At 41.7% G+C, this 21,614-nt stretch overlaps 1 protein-coding gene and 1 pseudogene across 4 annotated transcripts in view; both read left to right on the forward strand.

Annotated features, from left to right (window-relative positions):
• The window catches only part of GRIP1 (glutamate receptor interacting protein 1), a 661,959-nt gene that overhangs the window by 374,742 nt on the left and 265,603 nt on the right, over window positions 1-21,614 (forward strand). The window contains exon 2 of one of the 4 annotated variants that reach the window (XM_073900696.1): window positions 1,332-1,402. The exons of the other annotated variants lie outside the window; for them this stretch is intronic. Coding sequence (XP_073756797.1) covers window positions 1,378-1,402 — 25 coding nt within the window. The 5' untranslated portion in view covers window positions 1,332-1,377. The remainder of the gene's footprint in view (window positions 1-1,331; window positions 1,403-21,614) is intronic. 4 annotated transcript variants of the gene reach the window in all.
• On the forward strand, window positions 7,330-9,042 carry LOC112832521 (heterogeneous nuclear ribonucleoprotein C pseudogene; annotated as a pseudogene).

Consider the following 21,614-nt stretch of genomic DNA (forward strand, 5'->3'; position numbering starts at 1 on the left):
ACCTCTGAAACAAATAATGCAATATATGTTAAAAAAAAAAAAAAAGAAGATAGCAGGAGGGGAAGAATGAAGGGGGGGAATCGGAGGGGGAGATGAACCATGAGAGACAATGGACTCTGAGAAACAAACTGAGGGTTCTAGAGGGGAGGGTGGTGGGAGGATGGGTCAGCCTGGTGATGGGTATTAAAGAGGGCACGTTCTGCGTGGAGCACTGGGTGTTATACGCCAACAATGAATCATGGAACACTACAGCAAAAACTAATGATGTAATGTATGGTGATTAACATAACAATAAAATTTTTTTAAAAATATCAGGCATTCTCAAAGAATATGATGTTGTAGATAAGTAAAATTTTCATTCTAAATCACTTGCAATTAATTGTGATCTTAATTATCTTTGCTCATTCCTGGTTATATTTTTGATTTGTCAGTTCTTTCCAGTGCATATTCAAGTCCATGTGTGTATTGATTGCATGGTGATTGAGAAGAATTTTGAGACAGATCTCATGAGCCTGCATAACTGATGGCATTTATTGATGAGTTTTGTTTAGTGATGAGTTTCATTCTTTCTGATGCTTCTAATCTCTGGTTATTTTAAATATTGTGGAAACCATTGCTTTTAGATATTCTTTTCTCTATTTAATTCCGTGCACTGACGATGTTTTCTAGTTCTAGGACCCCAAATCTAGACGTATGGGCCAGATCAATAATAAGAAGATCAATAGGCTTTTATTTTTATTCCATTTCCCTTTACTGAAGGGGTCTTGATTTGCATCTGATGATTAGATCAACTCATCTGCAATGCTGACATGAGAAATGTAGCTTGAATAGGGTCAGTACTTCCTATAAATTAAAAAAACAACAACAACAACATTCAAAATCAAATCCACTGTTTTTCATCTTCTTCACACTTACTTTCCTGGAATTGAGTTCAAAATCAGGGCTTTCAGTGGACAGAAAAAGATGCATTTATCTTATCATTGCCTCCCACCAGCTCAGTGCAGGCTGACCGTGCACTTACTAGCCCCTCACCACACAACCAAAAGTAAGGGCTTAAATTTGTGATTGCCCCAAATCGGAGCCCTGGGTGACTCCAGGCTGAGGACCAGGTAGGTTTGTTTTGCTGGCAATTTTCCCCGTTGCCACATAGCCCAGTCCCTCTTCTCAATGAAGGTATCTGAGATATCATCAAAAATAGTTTAATGGTGTGAGAGGTGTGTTTTCACAAGAAGCTCATAATAATGAAATTAATACCAGTAGCGTCCCTCTCCAGTGAACTCCAGAAGCTTTGCACATATTAACCTATTTATCTTTCCTACATCCCTCTGAAGAGAGAAGATCATTTTTATGCTTTTCCTGATCCAAGGACAGTAAGATATGGCAAAGGTGAAGTTTGAAGCAGGTCAGTAGAGAATGAAACTCAGTCTTTATCTTCTTCATTTGGATTTTACTCTGTTATTTCACAGTTGGTAATGTTCAAACAATTCCATCCTTCTATTAATGTATTTGCTTATTCCTTTATTTATTCACTGTCAAATTTTCATAAAGCACCATTTTATGTCAGGTACTAGGTCAAACTTGTCTACATAGCAGTTTAAACCTTTATTGCTGTACAGAAATTACTTTGGGGTTTACAGAACCCACAGCCACCTCCAAGAGGCACAGTTTCTAAACTACTGAAGTAGAATAATTATTCAATTATTTATTTAACAAGTATTTTTTGAGCATCTGCCGTGTTCTGTTAGGGCAGGCTGCCTAACTCCCCCCAGATCTAAATTTTTATAACTGTAATTATTTTTAAATGTCGTTTTCATATTGAGTATATTCTGCATTTGTCTAAGTTATGTTATTTTTGTCCTCTGACCTTTATGGCTATTGGGAATAAAGAACTGGTAGAATTTCTTCTTTATTACTTCATCCATAAAAATGTTTAGATTAGTATTCGACTTTAGGCTTGCATCTTACTCATCAGAAAACACATTTTAAAAATGACAAGGAGTATGCAAAGCTAGAGCTTTCTGTAGATTTAGAAAGCTGAATGGGTTCCCTTGTATTTCTGTATGCCCCCTGGGTGGAGGGACCATTCCTGAGCATGGAAGAACCCCATATTTGAACAGAGCCCCACATATGGGAAATGTGGTGATGTGTTGTCCTCATAAGAAAATGGTGTTTTGAGATAATAGAAACTTTGCTTATGATTAGCTTCCCCAAAATTCATTAGCTAAATTTTAATTTGCTCTTCTCTTCACTTAGTTCCTTCCATTTCTTTCAAGCTTTGTCCCATCTGCCCCATTCTGCATGCTGTTTCTCCGGCCTGGAATATTTGCCTTCTCGTCCACGGACAAGCTTCTGCTTACCCCCTTCAGGATCGAGCTTCGGCACCATCTCCTCTGAAAAACTTACCCACACTTTCCTTACTCCCTCACTTATCCATTCACCTATTTTGTTGCCTCTTTTTTGCTTCCACAGCATTCTCTTGATAGTTCTAATATAACCCATATCCCATTGAATTATTGTTACTTGTTTAAAGTGATCCTGCAAATGTAAATTACATTCCAGAAAAGGCATTTCATATAATGGTATTTCCATTCCTTTCTATTGTAGTCATTAACCACCCCCCCAGGAAGCTCCTTAAAGTCAAGGATCATCATGTAGATTTTGTACTTCCAGTACCCTACCCTGTGCTTGAAACATTTGCTTTTAGACTAGTAACTGCACAAAGTAGCAGTTTTGGATAGAATAACCTCCCACATGCGTAGCAAGGTCTTTCAGACTTATGCCCATGGATCAATCCCATTAGCGGTGGACATGGACTAGAGCCAAGAGGAGAAGCAGAGCCAACCGCTGACAAGGTGGCAGGATCTCCTCCCCACGTGTGGTCCCAAGCCTGTGCTGTGTATGCCAACCTCGGGCTAATCAGTCCATTTTTAGAACAGGTGTTCTCTGTCCTCCACACTGTTGCTGAGAGCAGAGGGGAAGAGTTGGCCACCTGGTTAGAATTTACATAAACAGATGCTGTAAAGAAAAAGCTTACTTTGCACACTGTGTCAGCAGTTTAGGAATGCTTTAAGCAAAATGTCTTCACTTTTAAGAGCAGGGCTCCTCCTCACACATGCCCTGCCCACCTTCTCCATGCTGGAAAGTCAGCACGTGTTCTAGGAACCAGGACCTTTTATACTGCTCACTTCTCCTATGGAAAATCTAACACACCTCACTGCACGGGGAGCCAAAGGTCCTTATGACTTGGTTAGGGACAGACAATTTGGAAGTGGGAGTGGAAAGCCTTTCTCCCTTATTTTAAAAAAGGAGTTGCTTTTCTTTTTTTTTTTTTTAAGATTTTATTTATTTATTTATTTATTTATTTGACAGAGAGAGAGACAGCGAGAGAGGAAACACAAGCAGGGGGAGCGGGAGAAGGAGAAGCAGGCCTCCCACTGAGCAGAGAGCCTGACGCAGGGCTCGATCCCAGGACCCCAGGATCACGACCCGAGCCAAAGGCAGACACCTAACGACCGAGCCACCCAGGAGCCCCAGGAGTTGCTTTTCTTTTATGAAATTAAAACAACAACAACCAGGAACACTTCGGTGCTCCAGAGAGGTGTCAATTCTCAGAAAAGATACAAAAATAGAAGGTCCCCATTGGTGATACACTCATCCTGGAGTTGGTTCTGCCCTTAGCTTCTGGGATGCCCAGTGTGCTCATCCAGGCCTTGGCCACCATCATCCACCTCCTGGGATACGGAAGTATCTCATTAGTAGTGATTACTAGGAAACTGGCATGACAGGATATGAGCTAACTGGTTGAGGGGAGACATTAAATCACAGAAATAATCACAACAGTTAATATCGCCACCATTATCAGCAAAAATTAGTGTTACTCTATGACAAGCATTGTGCTTAATAATTTACATATAACTTAATATAGTCCTTACACTTAATATTTTTATTATTTTCATTTATAGTTCAAGAGAACCACGCTAGCAGATAGTAGCAACAACATATAATACATATCGAGCATTTTCTGTGTGCTGGCACTGTGCCCATGTGCCAGGATCTGGTCAGAATCATGATTGAAACCGTGGCTTTTAGGGCTACAAAAGCAAACTCCTTGGAGCAGTGTGGCTAAGGGATGTGTGGAAACTCTGTTCTATTTTTACAGCTCTCCATTAAGTATAAGGGTAGTTCTAATAGGAAGTTTTTGAGAACTCGAAACGTTTGTAAGCACTGCTATCTGCTGCCTCTGCTGGGTAAACAGCCTTTTGTAGTACCGGTCAGTCCGTGTCAAGGATGCCAACAAAGCAAATCATGCTGGAAACCCTTGTGCAGCTGCATACTACTCAAGGACCCCTGTCTGGGGCGGAGCGGGGTGGTGGGGGGAGCCCTTCTCATAGACATGATGACCACACACACTTAGTATGGCACTTTTCTGCCAGCAGATGGCAGTAAGATCTCTTGAGAAAGGGCTGTCTCTGGCTCACCGTGGTACCATTTGGGCTGGCACTGACCCTAGCTGTTGAGATGTGGAGGAGAGGTGAAGGAGTCGAGAAGTGCTTAGGAAGTGAAAGGAGATAGCAAGTCCATATGATATTTTTATTCTAAAGTTGTAAAATTTCACTGAGACCGAACTGACCACCAAATTTGTCCCTTCAGAGCATTTTGCCTTGTCCTTCACTTTGTGCCCCTGCATGACTTTATTTTAATCATGTCCTCACTCTTGCAACATTGTGAGATAAAATAGTAACCTAAGTGAGGATGAAGATTAGTGGAATTTTCTTGTTCATGAATAAACCCTTAAATCTGGGAATAATTTCCCTGTGACTGGGCTTTAGGGGGTCCATAGTCCCCCTAGATTATCATATGTGGCAAGCATATGAATTTGTGTGTGTTTTAGTGGGCAGAGTTTCCCTAACATTCATCAGAGTTTCATTCGGGGTCAGGGCCATTAAAAACACCTTCTGTCTGAGGGCATGTCACCCATAGAGGCCTAGAATAGATTCTGGGAGAGGTGGGGACTGCAAACACAAGTGCCTCCAAGGACTGGGCAGATAGCATGGTGCATGGACTGGTCGGGAGTGAGGTAAGCTGCCTAAGCTATGTCCCAAATACCTAAACAGGCAGCCATTGCTCAGCCCCTGCTGAGAGTTGCCATGCAGGAATACAGGCCCAGAGTGGCATGACCCCGGGAGTTTTCCAAAGAACCCACAAGTCCATAACTGTAAATGAACTGCAGAAATTTCTGGAGTGTACAACGAGTTAACGTTTTAAACAGCTCAGGGGCGCCTGGGTGCCTCAGTCAGTTAAGCATCTGCCTTTGGCTCAGGACATGATCCTGGGGTCCTGGGATCGAGCCCCACATTGGGCTCCCTGCCTAGCAGGGAGTCTGCTTCTCCCTCTTCCTCTGCCTGCCACTCCCCCTGCTTGTGCTCTCTGCCTCACTCTGTCAAATAAATAAATAAAATTTAAAAAAAAAATAAGAAAAATAAAAAAATAAACAGCTCGGGCAAAATGGATCTACCTCTAGGCCCTATGTGACCCTTGAGCTGCCAGTTCGACAGCCTCTGATTGATAAGCTCGAGGCCTGGCTCTCTTGGGATGGGGACATATGCCATACTAGGGAATCCTAGTACTACAGTCACTACTAACTAATGTTATTATTGTAATAACAACATTCATAATAGCAATGGCTGACACCCCAGGATCTACTCTGTCCCACGCACTATTCTGAGTACTTTATTTACAGCAGCTCCTTTGAGCATCTCAACAACCCTGTGAGGTAGGTGATTATTGGTTTTACAGAAATTTGGGTAGCATTTGCTGTGCATCAGGTACTGTTCTAGGGGCTTCTAGGCATAAGTCTTAACTCATTTAATCCTTCTAACAGTCTTATAAAGAGCTAGGGAAACAGAGGCACAGAGTTATTTAGTCACTCGCCTTAGCCCATATCCTGTATGCAAGCCCAGGCGGTTTGGTTCCAGAGCCTGCACTCTCAGCCGCTGCGCTGTTCTGACTGTTTGGTGGTGCCCTGGGTACCGACCACCCTTCCAATACCTCTTAGCTGTGGTGCTCAGTGGTCTCGGACCAACCCTCTCCACACTGGCAAGGTGATGGGGCTGACTACTGAGTGTAGTCAGCCCCAGGCCTCCTGGGGAATCCATCTCATTTTCATGCATCAGCAAACATGCTTTTTTCAATCGCTGGTATTTTTTTTAATCTCCTCTGAAATGAGCAGATCATAAATCCTTTGCTAGATGAGATTTCCAAATAATGGTGATAGATGGCCTTGTCCCTTAACAAGTTTGGCCCCAACGTCATCACAGCAGTCTAAGGGTTGGCATTAGAATAAGGTGACGGTGCTGATAAAGAAAGTGACCGCTTTGGTTCTCCATGCAAATTCCTGTTCCATCTGAGCCACCTCCAGTGAGGGAGGGAGGCTTCCCAAAGGTTTGCACAAAATAAACTCCTGAAATAAGTGAAAAATTACAGTTGTAATGACAGAGAATTGACTTTAAGTGTAGCAGCAACAGGGAATCTGTGTCTGATGAACGAGGATGGAATTACAATGTGGGAGCAATCAGTGATTTGCAGAATGCACTTGTTTCCAGTTCTGTCTGCTGGTGCCAGTGCTGAAATCTAAACCCTGCTGAGAGATTGATAATGAAGAACGGAGAGAGGGAGAGAGAGAGGAAAAGGACAGGGTGTGGATTTACCCCAAAGCTGTCTTATGCCATGAATTATATCAAATGGTACTCTAATTTCCTATTTCCAAGATGCCCCTCATTTGGGGGGGGGGAAGAAAAAGTAGATTTGGCTATTACTTTACAGCTTCGCATTTCCATCAGCTCACCAGTGTATGATGCTTCCTGTAAGCAGTGGGTCCTAGCAGTCGGTGCACTTCCATTAGCATGTGCCTCTGCAAAATATTTCATCCTTCCGTGACTCCCTTTTGATCAATTAAGCTCTTGTGTCTCCCTCCCAAGTGCAGAGAAGATTTGTGGAAGACCTCCCTTCCTGGGGACTAGTTTTAATGTCAGTCCTGAAAATAAAACATTAGATATGGAGCCAAATGAAAGGTAGCTTTGGAATAAAAAATGCCTGTAAAAGAACTTTTTATTGACCACTGGGACTCACAACCAAAATATGGAAGAATGAGTGGACCAAGGGCATTCTGGGAGCATTGTAGAATTCCAGGCTTGATATTCTAGCCAACCACTTAAAAACATTTAAAGATCTATACAATGGGAAAGATAAAAGTTGATGGCGCTAACTACCTTTTAAAAAGTATATGCACTCATTTTGTGAAGAGACGAAGACGGAGCAGTTTGGCCGCATTGTTGACTTTGAGCAGCAGTTGGCTTCTCCACGTAGACCTCAGGAGTAGGAGATTCAGAACCGAATCTCTTCTCTTTCCCCTCCCTATGAGATTTTTTTTGATCTTCAGCTACATTTTTCGGCTTTGTGAGGAACCTTATCATCATAGAAAATGACCAGCAATGTTACCAACAAGACAGATCCTCGCCCCATGAACTCCCGTGTATTCATGGGGAATCTCAATACTCTCGTGGTCAAGAAAGCCGGTGTGGAGGAGATCTTCTCAAAATACGGCAAAATCGTTGGTTGCTCTGTCCATAAGGGCTTTGCCTTCGTTCAGTATGTTAATGAGAGAACTGCCCTGGCTGCTGTGGCAGGAGAGGATGGCAGAATGATTGCTGGCCAGGTTTTAGGTATTCATCTGGCCTCAGAGCCAAAAGTGAGCCGAGGAAGAGCAGGTGTGAAACGGTCTGCAGTGGAGATGTCCGGCTCCCCTTCTGACTTGGACTATGACTTTCACTGAGATTATTATGACAGGTTGTATAGTTACCCAGCACGTGTTCCTCCTCCTCCTCCTCCTATTGCTCGGGCTGTAGTTCCTTCACAAGACCAGCGTGTATCAGGAAGCACCTCACGAAGGGGCAAAAGTGGCTTCAATTCTAAGAGTGGACAGCGAGGATCTGCTTCCAAGTCTGGAAAGTTAAAAGGCGATGACCTTCAGACCATTAAGAAGGAGTTGACCCAGATAAAACAAAAAGTGGATTCTCTACTGGAAGGCCTGGAAAAAATTGAGAAGGAACAGAGCAAACAAGGAGTAGAGATGAAGAATGATAAGTCAGAAGAGGAGCAGAGCAGCAGCTCCCTGAAGAAAGATGGACTAATGTAAAGACGGAGTCTGAGGGGGGTGCAGATGACTCTGCTGAGGAGGGGGACCTGCTGGATAATGATGATAATGAAGATTGGGGGGATGACCAGCTGGAGTTGATCAAGGGTGATGAAGAAGAGGTTGAGGAAGGAGAGGATGACAGAGACAGCGCCAATGGCGAGGATGACTCTTAAGCACATAGTGGGGTTTAGAAATGTTGTCCCATTATTTCTTTACCTAGGCTTTTGTCTAAGATCAAAATTTTCACCAGATCCTCTCCCCTAGTACCTTGTTCAGCACATGCTCACTGTGCTCCCCATCTTTGTCCTTCCCATGTTAATTAATTCATATTGCCCTGCGCCTAGTCCCATTTTCACTTCCTTTGACGCTCCTAATAGTTATGTTAAGTCTTACCCTGTAATTTTTGCTTGTAATTTTGATACCTCTTTATGACTTAACAATAAAAAGGATGTGTGGTTTTTATCAACTGTCTCCAAAATAATCTCTTGTTATGCAGGGAGGACAGTTCTTTCCATTAATTCATACATGAGCTCAGTAGTTGCTTCCCTAACTGCAGAGGCAATCGCATTAGTTGAGTAGCACCTGAGCGCAGCTTTGAGTTAGAGGTATGTGTTTTATACCCCACATAAGAGTGCTATGTGGGGCTGTTCAACACAAATGTAACAATGTATTTTTGTGAATGAGAGTTGGCATGTCAAATGCACCCTCTAGAAAAATAATTAGTGTAATTGTCTTAAGATTTGTTTTCTAAAGTTGATACTGTGGGTTATTTTTGTGAACAGCCTGATGTTTGGGACCCTTTTTTCTCAAAACAAACAAGTCCTTATTAAACCAGGAATTTGGAGGGGAAAAAAAAGTATATGCACTTTTTAGGGACGCCTGGGTCGCTCAGTCGGTTAGGCATCTTTACTCTTGGTTTCAGGTCATGATCTCAGGATCGTCCGATGGAGTCAGACTCTGCTCTGAGGGTGGAGCCTGCTTAAGATTCTCTCTCTCCCCCTCTCCCTCTGCCCCTCCCCACCACACTTGCACTCTCTCCTTAAAAAAATAAAATAAATAAAAATATATGCACTTTTTAATATTCCTTAAAACTTGAAAGTAAGCTTTTCTCTGTTTTATTTTTAATTAAATGTTTTGACTTTTTTCTGGTACTATGGAAGAAAATTCTGGTGTGTCCATTTGATAGTTTTCCTTATTGACCCAATCATACATCATAGAATTTGCACAAATGTAATGTTTCTAATAGTTTGTGCTCTTGTCCTCAGTGAGGACCATGGATATAAATGACTAAAGGCACAGTGCTTAAAGAACGTCCTTACTATGAGAAATGACATCATCAGAATTGATTTAGAAAGTCTGTGAATTTAGTAGCGCTGGAGTTGAGCATGTGGAAGGTAATTCTAAAGTTAGGTGAATCAAAACCTCATAAAGTCAGAATTATCCTTGACCAATCCTTGTATTTCTTGGGTTGAGCAGATAGAACAGCTAGCCAAAATATAGGGTGCTGAGTCATATGCAAACATAGAATCATTTTCAACATGGTAAAATGCTCTTCTAATGAGAATCAACCAAGAACTGAGAACTCTTGTGGAATATGAAAATACAGAGAATATGATATTATATAAAATATGACATATGATGTGTGTGTGTGTGTAAAGAGAGAGTGGAGGGAGGAGAGAGAGACCCAAAGGGCTGAAATCACATAAGTTAAATGTGTACAGTTTGACTCCACTGCTTTGCATTTTTGACACAAAATATGATGTGTTTTTTCCTTAACACAAATCCAAGTCTTGCTCTTTCTTCCAAGGCTTGCTTCTCCCATGAAGGCTGCCTAAAAGACCTGAACCCCCAATCACATTTTTTTTTTCACTCTGAATGACCACAGCACATATACTGCTGAGACCTATTTCGTGATTCATTTATTTGGATACATCGTCAACTAGAGCTTAAGCTCCTCAAGGCAGGTGCCCATGTCTTCCTTCTCATATCTCTAACATTATCCAAAGCATGGTTTTCACAAGGCGTTATGTGTCATCGAATGAATTCCTTTATAAGACTGTATACTGCTTTAGTTTTTGGCGTGTATATAAAGCTAGCTACCTCCATCTCCTGCTTTAATTAGTATTTTCATGTAGACTAAATTCTGTGCCTGAAAACTTCTCATTGACTTGTAATTCACAGTTTACAGCTGAAAATTATATTGAGAAATCTCTTGACCTGAAGAAAATGATCTGTAACAGGTAAATGTTTCAGATTGTTAATGCTTCTTATAACTGGTGTTGATTAATTTTATTATAAAATCTGAGCCTTGTTGAGGGGATATTGGGGAGGAAGGGAATGGCTCTGTGTGTGTGTGTGTGTGTGTGTGTGTGTAACTGTGTGTTTTAAACATTAGTATGTATAAATTTTGTAAATACTTTGTAAATTTTATATAATTATGTAACAATTTTACAAGCCTGTGAAGTGGGCAGGGCAAGCATTACAATTCACATTTTGTAGGTGAGGAATCTGATCATTGATAATTTTTTACGTCGGTCACATAATAAATGATAATATAGATATATTAGATAAAACAAATTATTAATGAATATCTCATTAATTTTATCTGGGTTGGGTTTTTTTTACATTTTTAATGTGGTTCCTAGAAAACAGTAAATTATAGATGGTCTTGCATTTATAGCCCATATTATATTGAATAACACTGCCTTAAAAATCCATAGATAATAGATATTTAAAAGGCTCAGGGCAGCAAGGATTTGGGAGCAGCACCACAGAATCTCCCCCCTGTGCCTCATATGTGAAGCTGGCTTCCTAGTGTCCCTCGGGATATTTTTTAAGAGCTTTCTGTGACCAAAATGGTCTGAGTGTATTTGGAATCTGCTGGCCCTTGAGGTACTTCTGCTATATATTCTGAAGCCAGGGAGTTTCTAAAACTTGCTACGAAAACTCCCAAGAAACTAGGATCCTACACCCAAGGTGGATGCTCAGGGAGAAGCAGAAGATCTAGGGGAGCCTCTGGGAACCCAGAGAGGATTCAGAAATGGAGACAGAGGCCCTAGGCCTGACACTGCCTACTAAAGCTCGCTTAGCCAACCGCCCCCAGAAGCATCCGGACCCCTCAGGTGACCTCATGCCGGAAAGCCCCAGCCTATTCCAGAATGCTCGTGCCAGACACCACCAGACACAGGCCTACTGCCAGCCCGTGGTTAATATAACGCTTCCTAAAATGTCTGTATATTCAGCTTCTGTTCTACAAGAAAAGTCCTAAGGAAGAAAAATCCAGAAGTAGTAAGGACCTCCTGCAAGTGAAAGCTGTGGCAGGACCCCACCACCTAGAGCTGAGGTGCCTCCATTAAGGGCTGCCTTCTGGGCACATAAGTCTGAGAGGTGCAGCTCTGGTGTGACTAGTCGCCAATCTTTTTCGTCCCAATGTATACTGACTATACACTTGGAAGCAGGACTTCCTTGTTCTCCTAGTCCTTTCCTTCGTCCATGCTTTCCTTCATTCAAGAAAAAGAAACTCATTAAGAACTTACTGTTCTCCAAGTCGTAGGCCCTGAGACCCTCAAAATGCAAAGATTTGCCTGTGTCCTCCGGAAACTTTCAGTCCCCTGGAGAGTTGACTGTGCAAATTTACAATCGTTGCTCCAAAGTGCAGTGGGCAAAGAGAAGGAAACTCCCTCAACTGCCAAATGGGGCTAATAGCAGTTTCTCCCGAATAGGCTTTTTGTGAGGATTCACTGAGAAAATCAATGCTGAGACCATGCCCAGCACCCGGAGAGCCCCACGTAAGTGTTAGTCACGCCCTTGCTGCTGGCAGTGACGATGATGATGGAAAGCAGGACAACAGTCGTCATAACCCACGGACCTCATGGGTTCTCTGAATTCTAGTCAGAACTCAGGTCTCTCTAACCTCCTCCTCCCCACCTTACCTTGACCTTGGCTCCCCTCTTGGCTTTCCCCTCCGCTCCTGGTTTCCTGGTCCCTCTCTACCTGTGATCCTATCGCGGATACTCAGGCGAGTCCTTGCACTGCTGTGGGCCCAGACTAGTCATGAGCTGTATAAGAACTCCGAGGGGCCCTCTGCAGGCTAATCCTCCCTGACTCGCGAGGGCAAGCTGGACTTCTTTTCACAGTCGCCCGGTCTGTTTCCGCTTTCGACCGGAACCCCGCCCTCCCACTCCGAGCCTTTGCTGCCCTCTAGTAGCTCTCCGCCCCATTGCACAGCCAGAATCCAAAACCCCCTTGGCTCTTGCGGGATGTCAGGGGCTCACCGGCCTGGATCTGAAGAAGTTGCCTGAGGAGAGAAACAGACCCAGTGTGGAATATCCCTCCACACCAACTTGCTTTCTCTTATTCCTCATTTCTACTCTCCTTCCATCTTTGGAGCCTTTTCCTCCTCTCAGCATTCTTAGAAGGTTGGTCCTCTTTTAGAGGAAAATAAAAGAAACACCTTTACATTGTTTTTTCCCCCCTCAGAATCAGTGATCAAAAGTGTTTGCAAAATATCTCCAAGGAGCCCTTAATGTTATTTTTATGGGGAAAAAAGTGAAAAATAATGGGTACTATTTTTTTTTAAAAACTGAATGAAAAGAGCCCTTCTGGGGTGTGGTAATGAGCTTAGGAATACAGCTTAGGTAATGGTTAGTAGGACCCTTTGAGATTTGATAAAATGTGGATTTGCTATGAAGGAAGCACAGAAGGAGCAAGACCTTTCTCTTCCTTGTTTTCTGAGTCTGTACGTCTTATATAACTGTATTATTACAAATGGTGTGCACTCTGAAGCCTCCTAACTTTTTTTCCAGTACACACACACACACACACACACACACACTTGCACATTATACACACACATACATTATCTGTTTGAATTTAAATATTATTTTCATAAACTCTCCTGTAGTCCTTGTAGAGCACTTTAAAATCAACAAAGTGCCTTCTTTTTATCTCATTTGCTGTATGATGCTGATATAATATCAGTATTAGAATAGAATGGTGGGACTGTAGGGGATTTTAGAGAGACAACCTTATTTCACAGATCAAGAATCTGAAACTTAGGGGCGCCTGGGTGGCTCAGTCGTTGAGCGTCTGCCTTCGGCTCAGGTCATGGTCCCAGGGTCCTGGGATCGAGCCCCACATCGGGCTCCCTGCTCCGCGGGAGGCCTGCTTCTCCCTCTCCCACTCCTCCTGCTTGTGTTCCCTCTCTCGCTGTGTTTCTCTCTGTCAAATAAATAAATAAAATCTTAAAAAAAAAAGAATCTGAAGCTTAGTAATAGTCAATCGGGGCGCCTGGGTGGCACAGACAGCTGAGCATCCGACTCTTGGTTTCGGCTCAGATCATGATCTCGGAGTCTGAGATCAAGTCCTGTGTCAGGCTCTGCACTCAGTGGGGAGTCTGCTTGAGATTCTGTCCCTCTGCCCTCCTTCCCCCTCTAAAATAAATAAATCTTTCAAAAGAAAAGAGAAAGAGCAGTAACCAAGATACTTCTGATGCCAAGTGACAGAAACCCAACTCAAGTTGGATTAGCAAACGGAGGACAATATTGACAAACATAACCAAAAAGTCTGGTCTATTCTGGCTTCAGGAATGGATGGATCTAGATATTCCAACAACATCTTCAGGAATCTATCACCTTCCATCACTTGATTATTTTCCTCTGTCTTGGCATGGGTCAAGGGTCACTTCTCCCATAGTGGTGATAAGCCTTCTCCAGGCTTCTAACCTAATTCTTGCTGGAAGCATATTTTCTTTGCGGTAGTTCTAACAAAAATCCTAGGATTGCATCTTATCAGGCAGGCTTGTATGACTGCCTATTTCTGGACCAATCCATTTGATTAAGTGGCTCATATGCTCACTTGGTCAGACGTAATGCCCTGGAGGGGTGGTTGGGGGGTTGCCCACCCCACCCACACCACATGGACTGACAGTGGGTCCTCAGAAGAAAGTTAAAGCATTGTTCTTCCTCAAAGGGGAGGTGAGCCTTGATGCTGCACAGACATAAGCAGTTTATAAGATTATATGTCATTTTATGTAAAGTGGTTCTGTAGTTTGTTGTTTGGAATTCTGGTGTAGAGTGTATAGTGTTCTGCGTTGAAATTTCCCCCACTAGTGTACTTTTTCAACAAAAAGAGTGTGATCTTTTTTACCTTTGTACTTGCAGGGCCCATGGTGGTGGCCAGCATAAAGGGGGTGCTCAGAAACTCTTACCCAAGATCAAACAGCCAATCTGTACCACATCCAGACCTTAACCTGAGACTTCTGTGTCCTTAGGACATCTTTCAGTTCTGCCAACCTATTTCCTCAGTATAATTTTCTTTTTTCATACTTTCCACCATCATTTCAGTATCATTTGATTAAAATATTATAGCAGATGGTGGCATTGGTCCTCCAATTGCATTACAGATGGCTTAGAGGAGTTTGTCCTTTTATTGTATCAGATATGATAATACTATCAAGACTCCCTTTTCCCTCATTGCATTCAAATTCTTTAGATTGTTATGTATCTATAGGATATCTTAAAATAATGTCAGTTCAACTTTATTTGAATGAGTAAATTGTCTTAGAACTGAGGTGGCTTGGAGGTGTAGTTTGTTTTTAATGCTCCCGTTCTTACTATAGAAAGTGTAACTCCTATATCAACAAAATGAAAACTGTCAAAATAGCAGCTAAAACAGCAACAAGGTTAGTCTGGAGGTTAATTGTTATAGTACAAAGCCCTGTTGAAGATGGAATTACAAAGTTATTTAGCTATGTGCTACTGGATCTAGAAAGTTTTAAAAACAGACATATCTGTTATTTTAGAGATACATTATATCCTTGACAGCCTGCAATTATGGGTGTTAGACCAGAATCTGCTACCAAGATGAGTTGCTTTTGCTACTTTCTTTTTCTCTGTCAAGCCAAAGAGAATTCTTTTTAATTTTAGCATCTTTTACTTTGGATTTTTCTTTGTTGCTCTTGCTGCCTCTGACTTCAGTGAAAATCTAGCTGTGTTGTGTGTTTCTTCATATTTGGAGAACAACAGGATCCTTATGAATCATCTTGTCAGAAGCACCAGGAATAAATCTGAGGTGTGTTCTGGAAAGGAAGGTACATGACATCTTTCTCTTCCCCCACCCTTTCCACAAACAGGTAGTCTTCAAGAAACATGTTGTTATTTGGAAGAATTTGCTCTTGAAGTGGCGGTTCCGCAACCCGCCGCCCCCCCCGAAGTAGTTAACGTCATCTTTTGTAGAAGAACTTTAGAAATAGTATCGCTTATGAAAGAAGTCCACTAGAATGGAATCCCCATGCCCAATTTATTTATTCGCCAAAAATTTTATTGAATATTGGCCATGTGCTAGGTGCAGTCCTAGGCAATGAACACAGACCAAAAAATAATCTCTAATTTGGAAAAAGAAAAAGAAAAAAAAAAAGCTCCAGGTGGCAGAAGGCAGAAAATAAACAAATAATTAAAATAGTGTGTTAGATAGTGTTTGGTGATCTGGGAAAAAAATAAATCAATAGGTTGTAATAGGCTGGGTGTGGAGGTTGGCATAAGCACTTCATCCAGACCTCTCTGGGAAATCCTCTTTCAGCTCTTGATCTAATCTCGTTTCCATGCACACACCACCACTCCCTATGATGGGGCTTTTGAATTAGTCTTGTCTCTTGCCTTCTTAGTAGCACATAAGCCCCTGCACACATCCTGGAGGTGTGGAAATTTAACAGTCCCTTAAGTCAGCTTTAGTCCCTGCTCCTATAGTCTTTTTAGTAACTACGGAGCCTCTCCTTTCGGATTTCCCTTTTTTTAAATTGCGGTGTCATTGACATAAAACATTGTATTAGTTTCTTGTACACAATATAATGATTCATTATTTGTATATATTTTGCAAAATCATCACCATACTGATACCAATACTTATTAACATCAGTCACCATACATAGTTAACAGAATCTGTGTGTGTGTGATGAGAATTTTTAAGATTTACTCTCCTAGGGAAAAAAAAAGTTTGTACATAAAAAAGAGTTACTCTCTTGGCAGTTTTCAAATATGCAGTAGTCACTATGCTGTACATTATATCCCCAGGACTTATTTAATTTGTAACTGGAAGTTTGTACCTGTTGACCCCCTTCACCCATTTTCCTCACTCCCCATCTCTTGCCTCTGCTATTCACCAATCTGTTTTCTAGATTTATGAGCTTGGGTTTGGTTTTTTAGATTCCACATATAAGTAAGATCATACAGTATATGTCTTTCTCTGTCTGACACTTCATTTAGCATAATACCCTCAGGGTCCATCCAGGTTGCCACAAATGGCAAGATTTCAGTCTTCTTTATGGCTGAGTAATGTTCCATTATACGCTTATAAGTATATAATACTCTCTCTATATATACATTTTCTTTATCCATATATCCCTTGACACACACTTAGGTAGTTTTCTTCTCTTGGCTATTGTAAATAATGCTGCATGAACCTGGAGGTGCAAATTTATTTTCAAATTAGTGGTTTTGGTTGTTTTTTGGGGGGTTTTGTTTGTTTTTGGTTTTTGGTTTTGGTTTTTTGGTTTTTTTGGATAAATACCCAGAAGTGGAATTGCTGGATCATATTTTTAATTTTTTGAGGAACTTCCATACAGTTTTCCACAGTGGCTGCACCAGTTTGCCTTCCCACCAACAGTGTGCAAAGGTCCCCTTTTTCTCCATGTCCTCACCAACACTTGTTATTTCTTGCCTTTTTTTTTATAATAGCCATTCTAACAGGTGGGAGATGATACCTCATTGTAGATTTGATTGTCATTTTCCTGATAATTGGTGATGTCATGTACTTGTTGGACATCTATATATCTTCTTTGCAAATGTCTATTTAGATCCTCTACCCATTTTTAGTCAGATTTTTTTGTTGTTGTTGCTGTTGAGTTATATGAGCTCTTTATATATTTTGGGTATTATCGCCTTATCAGATATATGATTTGCAAATATTTTCTGTCATTTAGTAGGTTGCCTTCTCATTTTCTTGATGGTTTCCTTTGCTGTGCAGAAGCTTTTTTGTATGACATAGTCCACTTTTCTTCATTCTTCAAATAACATACTTACCTCCAGGTGATCTGCAAATTATTAGGCCAAGTATTTGACATATCGTGGGCTATTAGTTGTCCTAATGCATGAGATTATTTATATAAAGTACTCTTTAATTTTGCCCTAAAAAACTCAAAATTTGACTAGTACTGCAAAATTTGAAGAGTAAGAGTAATGCTGCCCCCAAAGGACTACTCAGATATCAGTAAAAATTTTAAAAAGTGTTGGCCACAAATTGTGGGATGAGTCGGCTGGCATACCCAGTGTGGGGCCCAGTGTCCCAGTGCCTAGAACAGAACAGTCAATAAATGTTTGTAAGAGAAAATTCCTGTGTACAGCAACTACGCAGCCTTCAACTAGATGCTGATGGTTAGAATGGGAAAGTGTTGAGAGGGGTTTTAAAAGTGGACCTGAAAGGAATGGACTGCTGAAGAAGAGGGTATTGATGTCAGTGAGTTCATGGAGGAGGAAAAGGCATCTTGTTGGGGACAAAGTGAGGGGCTAGATTGGGTTCTTGGCTAATCTGAGATGGCCATGGGTGGTGACACAGATCTGGGAATCAAGGATCAGGGAATGTGGTTTGGAATGAGAGTAGGATTGAGTCACAGACCAAGATTCGGGAGTCAAAGCAGAGAGGTCACTGCTGGAGCCTGGAAGATACAATGCTGCAGAAGGGAGTAAGGTGTTCTGACCGTACTTGGGGCAAGGCCATCATTTAGGAACAGGAGAGGAAGATACATGAGGGCAGGAAACCTTTTAAGAGTTGAGGGGAGATTATTTCATGCCATTGCAATCATGGAAGACTTCATGGAAAACAGATCATTTTAGTTGTTAATCCTAGCCTTACCTCGAGAGTCTGGGCTCTGTAACCAAATGCCAGATGATATGATTGTATTCCCTACCAAGTACATAGTGATTAATGAATTTTTTTTACTATTCTCTGTTCTAAGCCCTTAACACAAATAATTCAGTGAATTATTAAAACAAGCCAAGAAATGATTTTTCACCAGTTTATAGATGAAGAACGAGAGGTTCACTAACTTGCTCAAGGTCACACAGCCACTTAGTGGGAAAAGCAGTATTCAAAGCCAGTCGATCTGATTCTAAAGCCTGGGCTTTTGGCCACTACACCATCTTCTCTCTCCATGGGGCCTCGGTAAATAGTCAGTTTAACCTGGTCTTTTATGGGGCTGATTTCTGGCAGGTTTCCTTGTGTACTGCATTTCTCATTTTCTACACATCCCATTCTTTAACATTTCCCGCCAGATGCTTTTAGCTGACAAATTTCTAAGGTTCTTACCTTCATGGGAGCTTTCCCGGCTGTCTCCTGGGAAGTGGAGGCAACCTTCTTGCCTTGGTCCCATGAAGAGCGTTAGAGCTGTGACTAGATAAGCAAATACCACATGGAGCGTGCATTACACCCGCCCTGTGACAGCATGGCACACCAGAGGCTCAGAGCCACTAATCACCCCAGATTTGCCAGAGTATGTCCTAATGACACTTCCTAAAGGGCATCATTACTTCTACACAAATGTTTTCTCATAAAGTATTTGTAAAAAAAGCCTAATAAAAATCCCATCTTGGGCAATTACACCAAATCTCCCCACCCTTAGAACCTCTATCTGCAAATGAGGAGGTCTTGCTTTTCCTGTTTCTCAGCAGTCCTCAGCTGCAGCTCGGCATGGACAAGTTCGGTGCGGAGCCCCATCCAAGAGTTTGGTCTCATGCCCACACACGCCATGAATTCGGTGGCAGATGGTGGTCACAAGAATTAGAACATGTGTGAGGATCATAGTTACTGTCAACATCTTTGAAAAGGAAACTAAACACAACTGATTGTAATAAGCTAAGGGATGAATCAACGAGATTGTCCGTAAGTAGCTGGAAAGGAGGTACTCGTCACATTCTGAAACCTCCAAGAACACCGTGTTCTAAAATACCCTAAAAACTTGGGAGATGCCTAACAGTTACCAAGTGTGAGGGGGAAAAATCAGTATACTGATTCAATACTAGCCAATTGAAGATATCCTGTGCTATCTACATAATGACCTAACCTTGCTAAACATTTGGAATCAACTGCATTCAAAGAAAAAGAAAGGTAATAGCCAAAGACTCAAACAAGTGGGATCTATCAAGTGTATTTTGTAACAGATTTATAAAATCAGTTGACATGAAGAAGAAGGTACACATTATGTTAGTACTTTAATCAAATTTATTCTAATGACATAAAATAGTGGGGTATTTATTTGTGGAGTTGACCTCCATTGTGTGTGTGTGTGTGTGTGTGTGTGTGTGTGTGTGTGTGTGTGTGTGTGTTTAATGAATTTCCCAGGGCGCCTGGGTGTCTCAGTCGGTTAAGTGTCTGACTTTGGCTCAGGTCATGATCCCAGGGTTCTAGGATCGAGCCCTGCGTCAGACTCCCGGCTCAGCAGGGAATTTGCTTGTCTCTCTCCCTCTGCCCCTCCCACTGCTCATGCTCTCTCCCCTCCCCCAAATAAATTTTAAAAATCTAAAAAATAAATTAAATAAATGAATTTCCCAGGTAGAGGTGTATGGCAGAAAACTTGTGGCTTATGATTTATTACAAATCAGAAGAATCTGCAAACAGCAGTGTTTATTTTGGGGGGTGGAGATTTTACACAGAAGAAAGAGTACAATAGAGAAGAGTCGAGGAGATAAGAAGAATTAGCAGAATAAGATAATCTGTGTGGCAGAGGGGGTTGCTCCCACCTGTTGGTGATGCTGCAGAATAGTTTTGAAAATGTATTGGAGGGGCACCTGGCTGGCTCCTTCAGTGGAGCATGCGACTCTTGATCTCAGGGTCATGAGTTCAAACCCCACATTGGGCATGAAGCCTACTTAAAAATAAATAATACATATAATAGAATCCTAAGCCAGTCTGAAAGGTATTTTGTTTTGTTTTGTTGGAGTTTTTTGTTGATGTTGGTGGTGGTTTTTTTTTTTTTTTTTTTTTGGTCCACACTTCCATTTTCCATCCTATGATGAAATTTGTACCATATTATATATCATTGGCAGTGATACTAAAATATTTAAGAACAAATACGACGAAGATACCACCCAGTCAGAATGCACAAGCTGTCCAGACTCCTGTGGTAAACACTTGGTTCATAATGGTCTGGAACCTGGAAGAAGTGCTCTTAACCACCTCCAGTTTCTGGGTCCTTTCGGTCACCGTGGTTGTGGGTACACTAGCTGCACCTCAGAGGGGCATGGTAGGGGCAGGGGAGAAGGGGAGCTCGAAGTGGTAGACTCTAGATTCACTTTAGCTAGACCATCTAGACTCTATTGTAAAATGTAACTGCATAGAAAGGTTCTTTGTTAATTTGATTTCCCCCCTCTAATCTGGATTACATCTTCTATCAGTGGAAAAGGGACATAGCAAAAAGGTAAAGAGTAGAGAGAATATTCAGCCCAGGTGAGAAGCCTTGGATTCTTTCCTGTTCTTTGCAACTTGTTGGCTGAGTGACTTTGATGAAAAATTCTCTCTCTGAGAACCAGGTTCCTTACCAGGAACAAAACCCCATAACAGAGTCTTTCCAGTGATACATTGTATATGAAAGTGCTTTGTAAACAGACACACACTTAGGAAAACTTGTATTTTATTTATTTATTTATTTATTTATTTATTTGGGGGGGCAGGGAAGGGCCGAGAGAGGGGGAGAGAGAATCTCAAGCAGATTCCCCATTGAGCACAAAGCCTGATGTGGAGCTCAGTCTCACAACCCTGAGATCATGACCTGAGCCCAAATCAGGAGTCACTCAACTAAGCCACCCAGGGGCCCTGGTAAACTAATATTTTAAAGAAACCCTGAAATAAAGGGGCCCTTGGGTGGCTCAGATGCTTAAGTGTCCGCCTTCGGCTCAGGTCGTGATCCCAGGATATTGGAATTGAGCCCTGCATTGGGCTTCCTGCTCAGCGGGAAGCCTGCTTCTCCCTCTCCCTCTGCCTGCTGCTTCCCCTGCTTGTACACACTCTCTCTCTGTCAAAAATAAATAAAATCTTAAGAAAAAAAAAAAGAAAGAAACCCTGAAATAAGAATTACCATTTTAAGGGAATAATCAGCCCTGAATCCAGCAAGCACATGTTTTCATATATTGAGATTAAAAAAATAATAATAAAGGAGTAAACTTCATCAACTATTTTCCAGATCACTTTGGAGCTTAATCAGATATATATTTTATACCATTTTGCCTGCTTTGTGTCTCTACAGTTCCCACTTAGTGACCTTCAAAGAGCATGCTGTTAAGTTTGTATTATCTAGATCCCCGCCACTGAGCCACTGCAATTGACACAGTTGACTATAGGTTTCCAAAGACAAATACTTATATTAAACTGGTGG

The sequence above is a fragment of the Callorhinus ursinus genome, unplaced genomic scaffold, assembly GCF_003265705.2.
Source record: "Callorhinus ursinus isolate GAN/ISIS: 27379988/994484 unplaced genomic scaffold, GSC_fseal_2.0 scaffold14, whole genome shotgun sequence".
Taxonomy (NCBI): domain Eukaryota; kingdom Metazoa; phylum Chordata; class Mammalia; order Carnivora; family Otariidae; genus Callorhinus; species Callorhinus ursinus.